The sequence below is a fragment of the Temnothorax americanus genome, unplaced genomic scaffold (assembly GCF_048541705.1).
Source record: "Temnothorax americanus isolate GAGA-0224 unplaced genomic scaffold, ASM4854170v1 Scaffold3, whole genome shotgun sequence".
Classification (NCBI taxonomy): domain Eukaryota; kingdom Metazoa; phylum Arthropoda; class Insecta; order Hymenoptera; family Formicidae; genus Temnothorax; species Temnothorax americanus.
The window spans coordinates 5,419,692-5,440,692 of NW_027509442.1; the positions used below are offsets into that span (position 1 = coordinate 5,419,692).

The following is a 21,001-nucleotide window of genomic DNA, read 5'->3' on the forward strand; positions in this document are numbered from 1 at the left end:
TATAGTCAACCAGAAGAACTTTTATGTGTTCTTGAAACGTCTATCTTTCTTTCTAATCGCAGCTATCGTGAAAATATTTTGTGTTACATTTTATGTAGCTTTTGATGACTTATATCAGATGCATTTAAATTGTATAATGATACATAAGCGCAATTAGGTTTCCTGTCAAATTATTTTTTAATTAAAAAATTTAATTTAAATTCAAAATATAGGTACTATTAATCTTTGAAATAATAATTTTTAATAACGTTTTTATATTATTTTATTTCTTTATTATTACTAAAATTATTAGAAATTAAGTAACTAGGATTTTTAAACATTTATATGTATATTATAATGTTATATGTACTTAATATTTTTATACGATATATATATATATATATATATATATATATGTCATATATTAATTATTGCTCTTGTCAGAACATGACACATTTATTGGAGGATTCGTTCTGGAACGAAAAGTATATTTATCAAAATGTAATCTGACGTAAGACATTAATCTTCAACGCAATTAGAGTTTCTCCGATTACCGCGACACGCCTGCGAGGAATGCATTCGCTGCAATGCGCATCGCGGACAATAGTGAAAGTGCAAATGGTTGAGGCGAAAGACGCGGAAAATAGGCGCATCAGTGGAGTTAAGAGCTTTGTCACGCTCCATGACTATAAATAATCCGCGATTCGATCTTCTCTCTTTCTCTCTCTTTCTCTCTGTCTCTTTGTCCTCCCCTCGGTCTGTAATAATTGATAAGGTACCATCGCGCGCTTTTCGCGGTTTGTGCGAGGGTGGGATCCCCTCGCTAAATGTATCATTTAAAATTTTATGGGATCGCTGCCGCAAAATGCACCGCGAATCACCGCTTAACAAGACCATCAACCGTACGAGCGGATGCCTCAGTTCGTCGTAATATAATATAAAATCATCACGAAAAACTAAATCACGCTCAGACTCGGCGACTCGTTAAAAAGTGGAGTAACTTAATCGATGTTTTAATAAATAGCGCAAACACGCTCGAAGAAAAAATCGTATGTTTTGAGACTATAGCGAAAGAAACTGCTGGCGGTTCTCGTGAACCGCGAGATATGGCAATATGCATACCTTGAGATCTCGAGTTGCAGTCGAATTCGTGATTCTCGGCGTGCTTGTTACGTCGGCGAGAATTCTGGATAGCGAGCCAACCCTGCTGCTTGGTCTCGAATTGAAATCGGTCGATCAGTTCGGTAGATGCGACTGGTTCCGAGATGGGCGTTGCTAGTCGATACTAATTGCGTCTACTATTAAGCTGTACCACCGTGCGATACCGTTTCCATCGGATTAACAGCGGAACTTCCGACCAGTCGATATCGAAACCTAAGTAACGTAATTGGCAATTGTAAGTGAAAGCAAATGGATTAAGTTGGCAGCGATTAAGTTGGAAGTTTATCCGAGCAGTTGCGTTTATCTTAACATTCTATACGTTAAAGACGTAGAATATACATTGCTACAGCGATGCAGATATTTTCAACGATACTTCATCGAAATATATCATATTGCAGATCATCGAGTGTATATTTCTGTCATTATTTTATTTATAAAACAAAATATAATTACGATAAGAGATGCGTAAATTTTAATTATTTGAAAACACGGTTTAACTTTCAAGGAAAAAATCTCAAGTCTAACACGGATGCATCTTACAAAATATCTTTACCCAGATAAAGAATCGTTCCGTATAGGTAAGTGATTCTTTAAGAAATTCTCGATTGACGTGGGTGGAGATCGGCAGGCGTCTACGCTGACGCATAAGAAAGTCGTTTCGCGGCGGCGTAAGAAACGCCTGCATGAACTAGTGTGCGTTTAGGTTTCTCGCCGTATAGTGAGGTAAGATCGGCAGCGAGCCTCGAGCGAGATAGGGAAGGGAGAAAAGTCCGGTAACTGTCATTCGAAGAACAACCGACGTACCGTGAAGATCGTCGAACGATCTGCTCCTTTCGTTTCGGTCGGGATATCGCGAAAATCATGTGAAAGGGTGATCTACGTGAAGAAGAAGCGATAGTGTTCTTGCGATCGACATCAGGATCGTTGATCGTGCGGTGTAGCAAGTCCCAAAGTGCATGTGCGTCGATAAAGAATATACAGCATAGAATTCGAGTATGGTGTAATGAATTGCTTCGAAGTTGTCTTTCTTAAATATCGTAGTGTTTATTATCAGAATCGTGAACGTGAAAGTAAAGTGTTTTGTGAAGACACCTTGATTTTTCAGTCTCGTGATTTAGGAATATACGATATCGTAAGTCGCGTCCGGCCGTACCTTTTCCGGGTGTTTCTGCTCGAATTGTACGCGACGCCGCTAATTTTCCTAAATAGCCGCAACGCGTGTTTAAGCTTTGAATTTACGACCCCACGTGCATTCGGTTTTTCGATGTGTCCGAGCGGAACGCATTTTTCGACTCGACGCCGGAAGTATCGCCGTGCTCGCTTTGCAATTCGAATTTTGCGGTCACCGATTTGGCGATTGCAACACAATCCAAGTCTCTTTCAATAAATGCATTTTTCGATTAAATAAAAAAAAGAGTGATATCTGTGCAGAGAGGAAATCGAAGCAAATCAATAACGACTTTGAAACTAATATTTGACAAGTTAATATACACATAATATATATAATATCGAATGAGGTGTGTGCAAATAAATCAGAATTTATTGTAACAATAAATCAAGCAATTTGCAAGTTATGCAAATAAAATTATCTACACAAGCTGTATAAACGACGACATTATTATGATACTGTAATATCTATATATCTATATACATATATATAAAAACAAATATCCTGACTGACTCATCAACGCCCAACCCAAACCCCTAAACGTAGAAACATGAAATTCGATAGATTCCTCCCATGACGTATAAGCACCCAATAAGAAGATTTTTAGAAATTTGACCTCTAAGGGGGTGAAAAGGGATAAAATCAATATCTTTTAGGCTCGATTTGATTTTTTTATTAAAGTAGTTACATACCGTAACGAAGCACGCGTATATCAAGCTAGTATAATAATATAATACAATAATACAATATAATAACATAACAGAAAACTCTAAAAAAGAGATCAACATATCTATATCATAATGCCTGCAGTATAAAAAAACAAGAAAATCCATTTAATTATTTAAATGGAAATTCAAACTAGAGTGCAGAGTATATTCAAATTGCAAGAGAAATAGATATGCGATAAAATGACAGCAACAATGAGATGTGCTCCATGAATTAAACATTGAGCACAGTGAGAAAGAAGATAGATAACGAGGAGGCACACTGTTTGACAGGAGTATCATCGACGATCTAGGATCACGACTGCTTTTCTTCGATCACGCATCGTATACCGTATATCGTGATCGGTTTCCCACGACCGATCGCTTCTTGCGAGAAATCATTCGAAAGCACAAGGGCCACGCCTCGGCGATCCTTGACTTTAAGGTCGTGCAATAACTTTCTTACGCCCAGCACCGTCTAATTGCGACGCTGAAAAATGTCTCGAGAGACCTGGTATGCGGATATTTTTTAGCGGAAAGATTGCGACTTCGTTTATTTAATTAATTTCTCTCTCTCTCTCTCTCTCACATAAAGTCATTCACGGAATGAAAATTAATGTATGTTTCGGTACATTCTCTTATTAAATTCCTGTCGTGCTTACGTAGTCCAAGAAATTACATTAATATCTTACATTTAATGTATACCGGTTTTGTGCGCGGCGTGTTGCCACACAAATTTCGCATTCAAAAATGTTACATCTCATTTCTTCAGCGAGAATAGTTCTCTTAACATTCCAGTCGAGGGTTTTCGAAAATTTAAAAATGGAGCGAGACCGCGTTGCACAAGCAAATCGAATATCAGCACGTACGTCAAATATTTATTCGCCTTTCTGTTTGATCGCTTCATAGATTTATGTCGCGAATGTTAAAAAATTTAACTTTGCCAGAGAGAGAGAGAGAGAGAGAGAAATGAAGAAAAAGAGAGATCACTTTTGCCATTATCGTCAGTATTTACTACCAACTATTACTTAAAGCCATAATTAAAATAAATTAATAAACTTTGCTAGTTATAAACAAAGGATTGCAGAAAAGAAAAGATTTTATCAGTTTAACGCTTCCGTGCGCGTGTGTGTGAATAATTAATTTCTATTTTAATCTGTATCCTTTACGCATTTAGAATTGAGGCACAAAGTTCACGGTACATATTTTAATGTACAGTCAGAAGTCACTTGACCTTTTACGAAAAACGACCAACTGGAAGACTTACAGACGAAAATGGAAATAGTCGTCAGGATTTTAATCTTGCGGAAAGTTCGGCAGGCATATTTCGGTTGCAAATTCATCCGAGAAGCTTATCATCCGATATCCTGACTGCATATTGCGCACAGATACCTACATAGTCGATGCTTTTGGAAAACATTATACATTTGATTAGATGCACCGAACTGATGTGCTTTGCTATAATGGTCAAAGAGAAACCAATCCTATACTGAGCGCACCCCAAGTCCGAATTTATAAAGTATTAGTCCTGTACTTCATGAAACTTTTATAATACGAATATCACACAACTTGGACTTATATAAATCCGTAAATACAATTTTAAGCGTGAATTCTAAAACTGAAAAAAAATGCCAAAAATAACTAATTTTGCTCACGTTGTGTTTTGTTCACATTTCAGTTTGAAAATGTAAACTATATATGGTATAATTTTGACACTGAGAACTTGTAGAAAAAAAGCGATCAGATTTTCGGCGAAAGGTTTCTCTAATAGAAACGTTAAAGGTTGCTCACAAACAATTCAATTAATTCGAGGATACTTCCGACGGAAACGGATCGTTACAGCACGGCCAACCGGACTGTGGAATTTGCGATAACCCTGAGATTATTCAAACGACAACGGCAACTGGGCGCGATAAAAATTCCTCCAAGAATCCCGACCGTCCAGGCGCAGTTCACCACACTCACAACCGTCCCTTTCCGTGTGATTCGTGTGTTCCCGGTCGCACGTGTGTGCGGCTCTTCGCCCATGACGTGCACGTGGTGTTGACCCCATAAACAGGCTCGACGGCTAAAAATACTCGCCACGTCGGGGCGAACCAGTTCGTCGGAGAAAGAAAAACGGATGGATGGAAAAAAAGTCCGAATGCGAACGCACGCGGGCGAGACGCGGCGAAGTTGTGGACGAGGGGAGGAGAGAGAGGAAGACGTTGGAAAGTTCAATGTCGCGTGACACTTACTTCTGCCGTCGGCTAATCAGGCTGTATACATATATATGTATGCACGAATCGACGCGTTTAAAAGGAAGATCGACCGGCGTGGTTCGTGATAATACGACTTGTAGAAAGCCGTGTGATTGACGGTAGATCTAACCGCGATCCTTGTTAACGGGGTTACCTGTAACGATGTTTTATACCGTATTAGGAATACCAATCGTGGTTTCTTGATTATTTGAGAATGTCATGATTATTATTTTAAAAGTTTGTGACAGTGACAGATTGATGCGATGTAAAATTACATCAATTTGCCTGGTAGTAACAGAGTATTGTGCGTATAATATCGAAAAATTTCGATTTTAATTAGTATAATATATGTCGAATATGTCTCAGAAAGAATTTATATAGATAAAAGATAATTCGTTATACAAAAACGTTGAGAAAGATTTGCCGCGAGTTTTCAGCTTCCAGTATTAAATAGCTTTTATTTAATTTTTAAGATAAAAATACATCAAAATTCAAGTAACTGAGGGAAAAAATTTTATCTAATTACATTTTTCCAAAATTTATATTTCTCGAGGAGCTATTCCCTTTTAAAATTACTGATGGCTGCTCGTTGTTTAGGAACCATCAATTTCAAATCGATCAAACAGTCCGTAACATGATGGATCGCTTAGCAAGTCAGAAGCATTCTGTATATACAAAGCATCTGCTGTTGAGGATAGTAGATTCATAAGATAAATACAACAGCAAGGTTAATGACGGTGCGACCTATAACAGTTTTCTCTGCAAAACTTGAGCAGACGTCGCCGTCGTGTAATGACTACTTGAGAAATGGTCATTATACAGCGCGCGCTACGATAGAAAGTTGCCCGGGTCTAAAGCGAGCGTGTTGATTTTTAAAGGAACAGCATCAATTATCCAGTGCACGATTGGCGGGTCTGATTACGATGATAAAAAGGAAAGGTGAAAGCACGAGGTGTTACGGCTAATAAGGGATTAGCGTGCGGTGCCGGGCGCGCGCGCGAATACGATCGACCCGATCGACTGACTCGATCGTAATCGTCCGGGAAAAGAGATCCCGTCTAGACATCAAGACTTATCAACCGGTGCCGGATCAGTGCCTGATTATAAACGAGTATTTATGTGGTACGTTCGCGACTATTAGCGACGTGACTGGAACGTGATGTCACGTGTCTCGAAAGTGGCGAGCTTGTAGTGTGTAACTTTACGCGACTTTACGCGACGAGAAACCGAAGAAACATGACGCGGAACCGGCAGCAGATCTTCCCGCTGCGACCCTTCGCAACCCTAGGACGGCGGATCCTGCGGAACAAGCTGTACAGAAGGTACGTCGGGCGGCATACGGTCTCATTGTGTAACGGTAACGTACGTAAAAAGGGCGGAGCGCCCTTTTTACACGTGCCACCGCAATCGTGTTCGAGATATGTATAAAATCGAGTTGTCGACTGCGTCGGAAATTTTTACGCTCAATTGTGATAAATTTCCATTTGATTTGTATGGAATTTTTATTTTATATACGCTCTAGCATTACATATTCTATATAATCTATATATTATCTGAAAAAAAGTTATTAATGATAATATATACATATTGTGTGGATTATTATCAGATTATAATTATATTATAATTATATATCTTATCTAGGAAAATAGAAAAGGGAACATGTTGCGGATGTGGTACGAGTTAACCGAGTTAACGAATTACTGTTTCGCGAATGACAACTTTCACGCGAAGCAAAATAAGGCAGAATGACATTACGTGCGTCCCGCTACATAAATGCGCGCATAAGCTAAGGATAATAATTATACTTTCTTCCTTTATTAGGCAGTTATGTGGTGTTTCTATTAAACCACCGCAAGATAAGGCGTATTTGAAAGTATTAGTTTTAATTCACCGATTTGTCGCGAGACTGGTCTTTCGCAAAGTAACATACAATTAAATAGGATAATTGGCCCAGCATAATATTTGAAAATAAGTGCTTTTTCTCTCTCTCCGCGGAGATTCCTTATCTAAACGAAATAAAATAAAATTGCTATCACACTTTATGTGTGATAATTTATTTAAGATTGTAAATGTTTTTTATAAATGCTTCTAGAATTTATAATTTCGTTCGAAGTAATGAAAAAATAAAAGTGCGAGAGCAATTAAAACATTAAATTACCTAATGATTGAACGAACACGGGAACTTGAGCATCTGTCGCAAATCAATGAATGATCCAGTTTCAATTTAAATTATTTTCCATTTGATTAATCCTCGTTGACATTTTTTAACACACAGTAATTGCACAGTTACATTATAAAATTGATAAGAAATTGTAGCAGAGCACAAATTTTAGATTAGACAATCTAGTAAAATGAATTTAATCTGCATATGTACTATCTCATCGAATTTTAAATTACAAATTGGAAAAGTTTGTTTAAATGAGCCCAATCTTATTAAAAACACTTATAGAACCTAATTTTAAATCCAGTGAGCTACCTCGATAAATAGAGATCGACCCTATTCCGACGCGCAACTGCTGCGCTTATTGATACGCCCGGAGAAAATCGACGTCTAATGGTGTCCTTTACACGTGGAGAATCGTTTAACCCGGATTCTCCGCCATCGCCGGCGGCTTCATAGTGCAGAATAGCCACATCAACGCGGGTGGAGACTTCTCTTTCACTCGAAATTCTCGGCAGGCGATTCAATAATTGTCGCGCGGGCGAAAACCAAACGCGACTGAAATTTTAACCGGCGACGGTGCGATGCGATCAAATCGCGTTCTATTTGGTCAATTCTTTTTTTATTTTTTTTTTATTTTGCATATCGCGTCGACATGACCGATAACATAGATTTGGCCTGTGAGTGCCTTAATTTCTCTTACTACGCGAGAAATATCGATCCGGTTGGTAGTATTATGACGATTTATTATAGTCTAGCAACTCTTGCAGATTACAACTCTAAACTTTTGTAATACGCGTGTATTAGGGTAGGCAAAGCGTCAGATCGAAAGCAAAAAATTAATGCGAATTTTGAGTATTACTATGAAGGCAGAGACTGCGTAAACTGTAATACAGGCAACGCACAATGTACCTTATTTTCCAGATCATGAAAAAATTTTAGAAAAATATACAATTTCACGTCGCGTTTAGCTAATCGTGAAAGCACGTTGATTTTTTCGCTGTCTGATTTTTATCAACTTGCCCTGGTGTCGCTAGACACCTCATTCGAAGGAGCACTCGAGAATGTAACACCGTGACCGGGCCGACGCGCAAACACGCGTATAAATACTCAGTAAGTTCGAGGACATTAAAAGAGGAGGGCTGGATGAAGAACGGGGGGGGGGAGGGAATGGAGGGAGGATTAACATGCGTTATTCGGCCGGAACGAAATGGCAATGTAATTGTGACGGACGGGCCGCCAAGCCATGCTCTAGCGGTGCATCCAAATAGTAAATAGAGAGAAAGGAAGAGAGATGAAGATATATACACAGAGTTCAAATTACAACGCCTGCCACCGCTTGGGCTTTACGCTCGTTTTGCTCGATTCAACTCTCGTTGCACGCTACGCGCGCATCTCCGTTCCAGGGATCACACGAACGCTCTGTACACTGGCAATACTATCGGCCTACGATCGCTTCATTAAGCGCTAATTGCTTCCGTAACTTCTGCGTAAAGTGCGCGTCCCAATTATCGGCGAATCAACGCTTCCACGACTAATCGGACTAATTTTTGTTATAGATGCTTCGTGATGTATCGATTATGAAATTGCAATACGTCAGGTGGATTTTATAGAATAAGATTATTATGTACTGCGTGTTTGGTTTGATTGTATATTTATATTTTATTTTAATTATATTTGCCTTTATCACATCTTTATATATACACAGAATTGTGTCGATATTAAACTTGCTTTAGACAATGCATAAATTGCAAAATAAAATTTGAAGGGAAAAAGAGCAAAAGAAAATTTAGAGAATAAAATTCGATTCTATTAATGAATTTTGTGCATGTTATCCAGAATATAGTACGTGTTTACATATCAGAATACATAATGTATAAAAATAATGTTTAATTTAAACATGCCTTTCTCCTATTTTATATCTGAAGAAACACAGAATATCAATTAAATTTCAATTAACTTTAACGATTATGAGAACGATGAACAATTATATGATGTTTATTACATTTCAGTCGTATTTTGCAAATAAATTTTATAACGTATTATTAAATGAGCACGTTGCATATAAATGACGCTTTTTAAAAATAAACCGAACTTTATAGGAAATTATATTTGTGGTTTCCTATCTCTCGCAGAGTTGTATAATAAAATAATATTTCCAGTGACAATTCACTGCTCGTGTGGCGGGTCGAAATGAGATTAGTGTCTTCAAGTAGATAGTTCTTTTCTCCAGTTAGACTAGTTGACCCAGGTCAAAGCGACAAAGAATCCCCTCTGGCCACGAGAGGAAAAACGCGACGAAACCTCGGCCCTTAATCTGGCTTTAGGTCATGGCCGTGATTTTACGAGGCCCGGGTTGCTGTTCCGTACGAATAAGCTTCGACCTACTCGCTTTTACGATCGCAACTGACATTAGGGGAAGAAATTGGCTCCGCTCCTTCCTTAACAACGCATTCGTTAAAAAGGATACCGTCTGATATAAAAAATACAGAATAGCAAGAAGATAAAAATATCATATTCGTAATAAATAAAATATTTCGATTGAAAAAGGAACTTGTGTAAGAAAAACGCGAGGATAAATTAAAATTTTAGATTTTAAAGTTTCAAAATATAATAATATATATGTATATGTGTATTTACTTTATTTAGAGTCTTGTAAGTTGTTCTTAAAAGTGTTTTTACGTGTTTTAAGTGTCATGAAGGTAGTATGTAACGTGGATGCCAGTGACTGCTCGAATAAAAATTGAAGAAGTTACCAGAGATTCTAATATGTGTGGATCGCTATAATACATGCTCATTAAATTCTTCTTACCGCTATTCTCTCAAAGCATCGTTCCCACGGTGCGACAAAGTTTTTAATGCCACCAACAGGAGATCTAATGTAATTTATGTACAGACACGCGAGCAATCTTTACCAAGACAACCTTGAGGCTAGAACGATCAGGCTCGCAGATATTTCGTTGCGAAAGTTCGATACACGGCCCCGGGAAATCTCATTAAAGTCCTGAAACTTCGACACGATGCTTCGTGCTTTCGTTTCCGCTTGTGTTACGCGCGTCACGAACGGCAGACTTTCGCATGGAAGGATCATTCTTCCGATCACTTCCTTCTGGGTTTTCTTGCGCGAAACGTGATGTTCGGGTTGAAGTAAAAAGGAGCTTTTTATAATCGGCCAATCTTTACAATCCTTCGAAAATCTCCATTTCCTTTTCGTCGCAATTGCTTAATCCTTATTTCCTCATGAATGAAAGACAGATAATTGATTGGATTCGGAATCTGTATGGAAGCCTGAGAGGCACATATTTCCACTTGAAATTAAATGAGATCTTTTCTATTGAAATAGAGCAAACGATATTGCTATTACGTAAGAAATGGAAGAAGCAAATAAACAAGATAATATATGTCTTTGTGGACTATTATTTCTTTGGGTAGCGTTTTCGTCGGTAATGATCTGCCCGTATGTCACCCGCTTTGCGCGCCCCTCGTAAAACGCACGTGGCTCGCATGCCGCTTATCAGCGTTTTCCCCTCGCCCTGAGGGTGCACAATTTCACGTATCCAGCATAGGAAGGAACACGTGGTACGCCAAACCTTGAAATTTTCCGGGCGGGTCCCCACGGGCGCGCAGTCGCTCCAAGGACACCTTCGCGCGCGCGGTCGCGCAGTGTCCTTTAATAAGGAGCAGGGTCAAACGCCACTCCTTGCTGAACACGACCGTGACTCCGCTCTCGCGTTACTTCGAGCTTTTCGGGTCAAGACCGCACGAGCTTATCCACCTCGTCGCGCAGCATTAGGTTACGCCCATGCTAATAAACAACGACTGACATCCTCTATCGATTTTTCATGAACAAAAATGCCCTCCTTTCGAGGAAAAATGCCGTCGTCAATTAAACCATTGAATTACTTATGTGCACAGAGGAGAGAATAAGATAAAATATATAATAAGAAGTATAAAATGCTTTCAATTAAAAAAAAATTAAATATATTAATATCTATATTTTAAAAATTATTGCATGTTACTTTTAATACGTTTTGTTTTATTTTCTCAACTTTTTCATCATAATTACAATAGAAAAAAAAGAAGGAAAGTTCTAATAAGTGAATATTTTATTTCTAATAAAGTTCGTCGCTTCGTTTTGTATTCATGTGTCTCCTGAAAAGCTACCTCCGGGTTTATAAATACAGTTGGATCGATTCTTGTCCTTGGAAGTCTCTTGAAGCATCTTACGGAAGAGGATATCGATGAGTCGAGAGATTCATATCTTCGCGATACAGATCCTATTGTCTCCGGAGAACGTGCTATTGGCGCAACTCTCGACTGGATATCATCTGCTTCTATCTGGATATTCCTCGGGAATATGAATAAGATTCCGAGATAGGCCGAGAACAAGAAGTTTTCAATTCTTTAGCTCGACAAACTCGAATAATATTCTTGTTGAATAAAATAATATATTGGGTTGTTTTTATATCGAAAGTGAATTAAATTTAGTTAAATTTCATTTAGATAAAATAATTTAACTTGATATTTTTGAAACTTGAATTTCAGCATGCAAATCGACAGCAGGAAATATATTTCTAATGTGAAAAATTAACTTTATTTACGTAATACATATTTTTTGTTGCGGAGAAAATGTAAATAATTATATGAATAAATTATGCTACATGAAGAAGGGATTGTTTCAAATCAGTATACACGAGCGACAATTGACTAAAAGCATAATTAGATAGAAATAAGCCTTACACGATCGGGCTAGATCTTTTGTTATATTATTATTATTAATAATATTCGCGTGAATTTATGTACATTTTTTCGCCTTAGCAAACTTAGATTCAGCCTAACCGTATAAAGTTTATTTCTATCTACTTGCGTTATCCATATGTCGGTCAAGTTCACTTATATTGTAAAAGCATATAATGATTTCGTCAAGATAGGTATTATTCGAGTGCGTTTTGCAGAGCGTCTCGCGTTACAATTGCAAACTGCACGATACGATGAGAGAGTATACTTATCAGCTGCGAGCGATGCCATTCTGTCCTATCTCAAGGAAGCCTTTTGCCTTTATTTTCACGCTTGCTGACGGTCCACGTGTCGTAACGTTTGCCGATAAGTATTCATAAAATCGCGATGTCGGTGGATGCTGCGGGAGGCAGCAGCGGAGCTTGTTCTTGTATCGAAACGCAGAGAGCGCAGGGGATGCTATCATGTATGTATATATATTCGTGTGGGGGTGGCGGGTGTGCGCGCGCGTTTCTCCGCAAGTAGGTCAATCGAAGAAGCGATACGTCGGGAGTGAGTTTCCATTTTCACGAGACTGGCTTCGATTGCACTCGCCGCCGCAATTAGCGATGACACACACACAAACGAGGATTTCTATACAGTTGAAAGAAAAAAATTAACCCCGAAGTGCACGCTCGAGCGATCCACTCTCGCGATTGACCCTCCGTTACTTTTAGCCGAAACGAAAGCTTTGCGATTAAATAGCCGCTAATGGTGCAAATAACGTATGTTATACAGTGGAGGTGATCTCACTCTCTTATGCATTATTTTTCAACAACAGGTCCTTTGATCAATTTATAGTCAATTTTTCATTAGCGCGAAAATCAAGGGATCGAAATTGCCATTTACCGCAGTCTTCTAGTTTTTAACATCGTGTGTCTTTCTTGTATGTAATTAAGTTTTTTCCGATCCAATTAAAATGCTATCAAAGAAAACTTTATCTAAAATTTAAAATTGAATTTAGCAGTTTATTTTATTCCCGAAAGTTTAAAGTACAATTAGTTTAGTCTAAGACTGCGTAAAGACTCTCCTGCAATCCGATTATAATTCAAAACTTGCGACGCATCCGTTAAAGGTTAAAGAGAAGCCGATTCTAAATTGATCAGAGTTTGCGTTATTAATTAAAATGCGTACGCAAGAAATAGAACGTTTTGTGTAATTATATCGCATATTTTGAGAAACATTATAAATAATAGCAATATAATATTAGATTTTTGTGATACATATTTTAATTTAATTTATTTATCAAAGTGATTAATTACTTTTAAAAAATTAAAGTATATACATTTTCTCTCTTTTTGTATATTTTATTATAATGTAACTTTTCTTTTATTGTAACGTTTCATGTAGCGTTTTTCTGTCATTTGAGTAAAAATTAGAATTAAAACCTTATATTTCCGGTCATTTATTCTTATAAGACTGCACCTAATCTTTGAATATATAATAAGATACTAGAGAAAATTGCGAGGACATGCAATTATTTCACGAGAACGTCATATTTAAAGCTGCAATGTGCATTATTTATGTTCCATGAGGCACTGCCCCGCTTTAGCCACACAAACCAATGAAGAATATTAATTGCCACTTCTCCAGGTTGCCTCTGTTATTGTACCCGGTGGAGAGGACAAAAGGAAAGATGAGATAACTCTGTAGTCGGGAGACGCGTAATTAAATCGTTTCACCGATGCTCCGAGGTTTTAATCGCGAAATGTAATTTTTCAACGCTTCTCTTACGGAGATCGGGCTCGCCGGCTTTTTAATTACTTCGAAGTTTCTTCCCGGTCTGTTAGCGTTCGGAGATAAAAATTTCGTCGGGTATCTAATTGGTTGCAACACTTCGGCGCGCGCGCGCATTCCTCTAATTCGCCGCTTTTACGCGCGCTTTGTGTTCACGACTTCTTTTTTCTTCGCTGAAACAATTGAAAATGCCGAGAATTCTTCCGCTTTCAAACATTCCAATCGTCAGGAGAAAGTTCTTATAATCGAACCGTCGGTTTCTCATTCTATTTAAAATGTTTGCCTCGTCTGAACGAATATTTCATCTTGCCTCTGACCGGGCAATCAAAGCGAATATTTTTACGTTTTTCCAAAGCCATTTTTTTTATTATGTGATCTAGTATGTTAAAGTTATAATTGCTAAAGTTTCTTATGAATATATTATACTAACATATTAGGTTCGCAGAAATTATTTCTACGTATAGTATTATTTACATTTCTTTCTTCTTTGTATTAGCCCCATATTTTCTCATAATTCAACATTGTTTTTTCTATATTTTTTGATATTCCTAATTTTTATTTATATTATATAATATTCTCTCATTGTGCGCTATATATATTCCACTTTTTATATATACATTTCATCCATCTCTGCCACGTACAACGTCTATATATCCCGCTCTCTTTTTCCATCCCGTTTCTTTTTAAATAAAAATCTTCCCGTATAATCTAAGAAATTTTATTCCAGGGGTAGGATAAATATATCTTGCTATCTTTATCCACGTCTATTTCTGCATCATACTTTATTTTTTCAATGCGCGAGCAATGTTTTTTCGCCGATATGTTTAGATATCGGGCCTTGAAAGTGACCGTGCGAAAAGGGCTGAAAGTTTAGCGGGTTGCCCCAGTTTTCCGAAAGAGCGGCGGCGGTGGTGGTGGCGGTGGCAGTGGACGATGGTGGTGCTGCGAGGCGGTGGTGAAAAGAGGGTTGCGACGCGGAGTTGCAGCGCGCGCCAGAGAGAGTCAGCTTATTTCTATCGATCCTGACGATAGTTCGCAGTGGCCGCCTCGGCGGCGCGGCGCATGGCGACACGACACGACGGCGGCCACCTATGCTCCGCGGCCTTTAATCCGTCGCGACGCCCCCAACCGACGTCGGGACGTCGTCGTTGATTCGCGGTCGAAGGAGAGCACGGAGGGAGAGAGAACCAGCAACAACGTCGCGCCAGCTGGTCCGAGAGATCGCGCGTCATTTCGCCCTCGCTCCGTCTCTCTGTCCTCTCTCTGTCTCTCTCTTTCTCTCCTGCTTTTTCGTTCACCGCCGCTCTCCTTCCGCTTCCGCGATCGATCGACCCCCGCGATCGCGATCGATCGGGACCCGGGATGTTCGCTGATACGCGCTGACTATCGACGAAAGTGCATCGGCGACGAGATTCGTTCTTCCGCAGCGGAACCGCAGCGGCATTACGTCATATCGTTCCGTCATTCCGCGCTGCGGAGGAACAGGTGCGCGTCCTCGGTTCTCGCGGAATCGTCCGTTCTCGAGTGCGCGCGAATGCGCGAGTGCGAGTGGATCGAGGACGAGCGCGCGATCGTTCGTTCGTTCGTTCGTTGAGATAAATCGCGCTGTTCGTCGCGACCAGAAGATGAAAAATCAGACATGGTGAATGAGAAATTGCGCTTGTTTACTGGCGAAATCGAGTGCGTTATTGACATGGACACATGTAAGACTAGATGCGCGAGACGCTATCCTCGTTGATGTTTGCCTCGATGATAAAATGGGGGAGTGGAGTGCCCTAGGAGCGAGGGATACGATTCAAATGGTATGAGAGAGTGTATGTGTGTGTGTGTTTGGTACCGTTACTATACATATTACATTAGGCGGAATTACTCTTGGTCGTAAAGCGGGGAAAAAACGGAGAACGTTTTCAGGGTTGACAGCAAACAGTAATTTGCGCGATTGCTGCGTGATCTTCTGATGAATAAACGAAACGGCAAGCGGATAAAGAAGATGTATACAAGTTGTCCTATATATAGCGTTTCAGAATTCTAAGGCCGTATCCTACAAAACAAGACGTAACTGACTAACAGAATTCATTAAAACAATGAAAAATTCTTAATAAATCTATAATCTAATCTATAATTTTTTTCAATTTATAATCCTGATATATTTAGCTTTCTATTTTATAAGCTAAATTCTTTATAGGATTACGAAAATATAGGTTCTTTAATATCTCGACAGTCTAAAACTTACAACCTACATGTGATTTTGATATGTATTAATTTTTCTTACATTTTCAATATTGACCTTGATTAATCTTTGAATGTATGTTCACGTACGAGAAAACTTTGCGTGTATCGAATGGTCGTCCGATTTGAACATCCGCTTTAAATGTAGCCAATTCACTTATAACATTGATATCTTGATATTTATGAGATTCCGTGATCTGTATAAAAATCGTACAAAAAATTTACAAAAAGTAAAAAGCCGATAATATTTTTCGGAAACGATTAATTAGCGGATTATCCTCAAATTTTGTTTGGTTTCAGTTGAAGTTCTCTTAACTGGTTATCACATATCGACGTACATTTCTACAAATTAATTTCTACACATATCTAATATATTATTACGTCATATCTATTATAGATTCAACGATGAAGTAATACTTATTTTATTTGTCCGCGATTTTGAATCGCTCTTGCGTGCGTGGTTAGACAACATTACTGTGCTACCAGTCAGATTCCTAAAGTGCAGAAATGTCTCAAGTTGTCGCATTGCCATGATTTGTCGTAAAGTACTAGTCGTGAAGTATTTCCGAGCGCGGAATAAACCTCTCATTTCCCCCTTTATATATTACGCAATATCGCGATAGTGGAAAATCTGTTTCCTGCGACGAACTTATCCGTCACGAAAGGGGGTCGGCACGCGTTGCGAATACGCGTAATTAAAGCCTCGAATCGAGAGCACACGATAGATAATGTGCTCTGTGTCGCAGACACGACCAGTTAGCGACACGCGTCAACGTTGACGCTTGACGCGCGTGTCCGACTGACGGAAGCATATGCCGCGGACGTCTACGCGCATCCGGTGCGCATTCTCCTCCACCACGCAGAGACGCGACGCAATCCCCGTTTAGCACGAGCCAATCGCGACGGAGAATCTCGGGAATGCGATGGATGGAGCGATTCGACAGCTGTATCAATCACCGAACGACTCAATAAATTAGATGTGATAAGATTAGTTGAGATAAGAAGGTACTCGTTTTTCTTACGATATACTATCTCTCGAACTTTTTATAAGACATTTTCTATTCACGTTGAAAATATTAACCACGAGTGATTCTACTAAACTCTGTTGTCGTTTAGCTAATTATATTATATACAGTGGCACACGAAAATCTAGAATTTCGTTATGAGAAATGTGACGTTTGCTGTGAAGGAAAGAAACTATTTAACAGATTATGCTGAAGATGAAATCATCTCGATAATTTCCTTTTTTTTTATGTCTCCTTTGTACAGTCTTTTATCTTCTTCTGGAACACCTAACCATTATTTCTCTTCTTTAACATTTTTTAATAATAGTAGACCAAAGAATAACTTATTAAAACTTGTTATCACGATTGTAATTTTTGTATTATTACAATAGAAGCGAAGAAACGTATTGCAAATCAGAATTGACTCATTTCGATCTGTGTCGACAATAAAAGGACGATAATGCCACAAAACGTTTCCCTGAGGCGTGTCAAACTGTCCGATCTCTTTTGTAGAATCCTATTCTTTTTATTGGTAGCAAGACTCATTGGTATTCACGCTAAGAACACGAGTTATTTTTTCACGCGCCATGATAATACAAAGAATTAACTACGAAATATTACACATCACTATTTTTATTACATTATTAACAATATAACTTGTCGAAATACTAACATTCTATTAATAAAATGATTTTCTGTATTAAATAGAATATTTTAATAATAATTGCAACGTTTTTGATCTTTGTAAAACGTAGCATCGCTATATTTTATAATAGACGTTTCGGGTACCGCCCGACACAAGGACGAATTGCATCCGTTAGGGGTTAAGATAAGCGAAGGGTAGGCAGCCGGATGCGCTCGTAGCTGTCTCGCGAGCCGACAGTGGTGTAACGTGAACTTTAACTTGTGTCCCCGGCGGCAACGTATCAACCGTTCGAGGTCTTCGTAGCAAGAGAGAGCCGTCGTCGAGCAATTGCGCCTCGAGCCTCGAGGTTGCATGTACGTCGTTGGCGGATATTTTCGCGTTATACGTTATGCAACCATCCTGGACGATAGTGATGACGCGCAACCCTCGTGTTTTCGCTTCTCCCTTTTGAAATTGAATGGACATTCTACGTCAAGCATGCCCATAAATAAAAAAGATTTTCAAACGGCGATAAGTAAAGGAATAACGCGAATGTCGTATTTGAAAAGTTATTCCGCTGTTTTATCGTCGAACGTAGCAGAGTTGGCGCCAGAATGGCCGAGACGCTTTTTCTAGCTTGTGTATTAGTAAACCTCCACGAATTGATTTCTTTAGTTTGTTTATACTTGCTACATATATGTATGTGTGCGTGTGTAAGGGCGTAACCACATGGATGATTAATGTGTACCGCCGAGTCGGCCGCCCGATGCGTATAAGCGCTTACGTAGGGCATTTTCATTGATCGACGCGCTTTTGCGTCACGCTCGTGCCGTTTATATGAATTCACGGTGTGATTGCTATTATTGGGCTGCTGGCATTCATCATTTACGATCTCAGAAAGCGACTATGTGAAAAACTGTTTTGATAAAGTTTCCGGAAAAAAATGATCTTTATGCAGTCCCTTTTTTATCTTTCTTTTTTTAGGTAGCAAAAAATATCGAATAATTAATTCATGCACGCGTGCGTAATGTGTTTTCGTTATACGACTTACATTGGAAAATTGATCAATAATTTCGTTCTCCGCGAGAAATATGTAGTTCGTTAAAATTTTACGATGATTAAAGTTATATGATTTCGAGATTAATTGATGCAATTCGCAACCGAATATGTTTGTCGATCCCCAGTGTTATTTTAATGAAATCCCTATATTCCTTCAATAAGAGTGGAACAGTACAGTGCGTACTCAGAATGCCATCATTCGCGCGAGTCCTCGCATAATACGTCTCGTTACGACGGAGTACACTTCAAAATCACGGCGAAAACCGTGTGGCACGAATTTCCCGACGGAATCTTCTAATTAACGTGATAATCGCGCTTATAAGAATCGCAGAAATTTGCATTTTGATTCGCGATTCAAATACGAGCGCGTTGACACGCGAAACGTATCTGGGCGTAAGTCTGAAATTGGGAACATCCACGCTTGTCTATGATTTATAAATATTTATAAATCAGTTTCATCTTCTCGGCGCGCTTGAGTTGCGACGGAAATTAACTGACCTTTTTTATCTCGGGATATTTTTTAAATAGAAATATGTCATACGATGATACTTAATAGCGATTTTACACTTTTGAGAATACTTTCGGTGTTGAATATGGGCCATCTCTTTTAATTTTTCAGGGAGGTGCGCACCGTCGTATTGAATAAAGGCTCCTCTGGTCTGGGCTTCAACATCGTCGGCGGTGAAGATGGCGAGGGCATCTTCATCTCGTTTATTTTAGCCGGAGGTCCGGCCGATCTCAGCGGTGAATTACGCAGAGGCGATCAGATATTGAGCGTTAATGGTATCAATCTCCGAACAGCCACCCACGAGGAAGCCGCCGCGGCTCTCAAGGTAAGAGATCTTTAACTGTTGCTTATTAAACGTGTGTAATCATCAGAAAAATTCACGAAGTCACTTTAGTATCGGGAAAGATACATAATTCATTAAAAAGAATTTAGTATAAAATGCCTCGTTAACCGAAATTCGAATTAAAATACTAAATAATCGAAGAATGGTGAGGACACGACATTTCGGTGTTTGCAAATTATCCCTCAAAAAATTTTTGGAAGTTGCGATTCGTCGAAAATTATGTATACGATTTATTTTTAATTCACGCGGTATTCAGGGTACTGGGCAAACAGTGACAATCGTGGTGCAATACAAACCCGAGGACTATAATAGATTCGAGGCGAAGATCCAGGATCTTAAACAACAAATCTCGCAACAGAATGTGATGACAGGCACCCTCATGAGGACCTCCCAGAAGAAATCACTCTACGTGAGGTAATTCCGCGCGCGTTTATTACTTCCGCGATTATCTTTCATCGCTTAATCATTCGCAGAGTGTTAATTATCTGCATTTAAACGACTTCGACATCGCGCAGAGCCCCGATGTCGAAATTGTTTAAACGCAAATTAATTAACAAGTAGCCTCGCGTATACATAAAATACGAAGGTAAACGTTACGATATTTTCTCCCGAAAGAGCGTTGTTCGATTACGACCCCAACAAAGACGATGGTCTGCCGAGCCGCGGCTTGGCGTTCCGTTACGGCGAGATCTTGCACGTGACGAACGCTAGCGACGACGAATGGTGGCAGGCGAGAAGAGTCACCCCACAGGGCGAGGAAGAAGGTCTGGGCATAATACCCTCGCGCAGGCGATGGGAGCGTAAGCAGCGTGCCAGAGACCGCTCTGTCAAGTTCCAGGGACACATGCCGGTCATTCTCGATAAGGTGAGTATGACTGGGATTTCTCAAAGCGCCTAATTTCTCCGAAAATAACGAACTAATATAATACAACGCGATTTTATTTGAAAGGATTCTATAGATACAACTCTTTCGTAATAAATTCAAGCATTAACTCGTATTTGTACGAAAATTGTCATACAGTTTAACGACAACAGATTTTTGTATGACTGTAATTGTTTTAATTGTGTGTTTTTATCTTTAACAAGATATTTTGTTTCTCTCCCATCTCGATATTTTTCGATAATCAGTTTGATTTCTCATCTCGAGAATACTCGAAATAAAATATTAAATCATAGAATCTGATTAAAGTGATGAAGGAATTGATATTGTCACTTTGTTGTCTTGAAATTTACTGGAATATTTTTAATAAAGTGTCTTTACAGTCTAAACTGTTGGTTCCGCGACATTCTCGCGATGCGAAATAATT

At 39.0% G+C, this 21,001-nt stretch overlaps 1 protein-coding gene across 9 annotated transcripts in view; it reads left to right on the forward strand.

Moving 5' to 3' along the window:
* Positions 1-21,001, forward strand: part of LOC143900330 (disks large 1 tumor suppressor protein-like) — a 332,595-nt gene that overhangs the window by 302,150 nt on the left and 9,444 nt on the right. For all 9 annotated transcript variants that reach the window (XM_077411538.1, XM_077411537.1, XM_077411543.1 and 6 more), the window contains 3 exons: positions 19,463-19,676; positions 19,951-20,108; positions 20,310-20,559. In XM_077411538.1, coding sequence (XP_077267664.1) covers positions 19,463-19,676; positions 19,951-20,108; positions 20,310-20,559 — 622 coding nt within the window. The remainder of the gene's footprint in view (positions 1-19,462; positions 19,677-19,950; positions 20,109-20,309; positions 20,560-21,001) is intronic.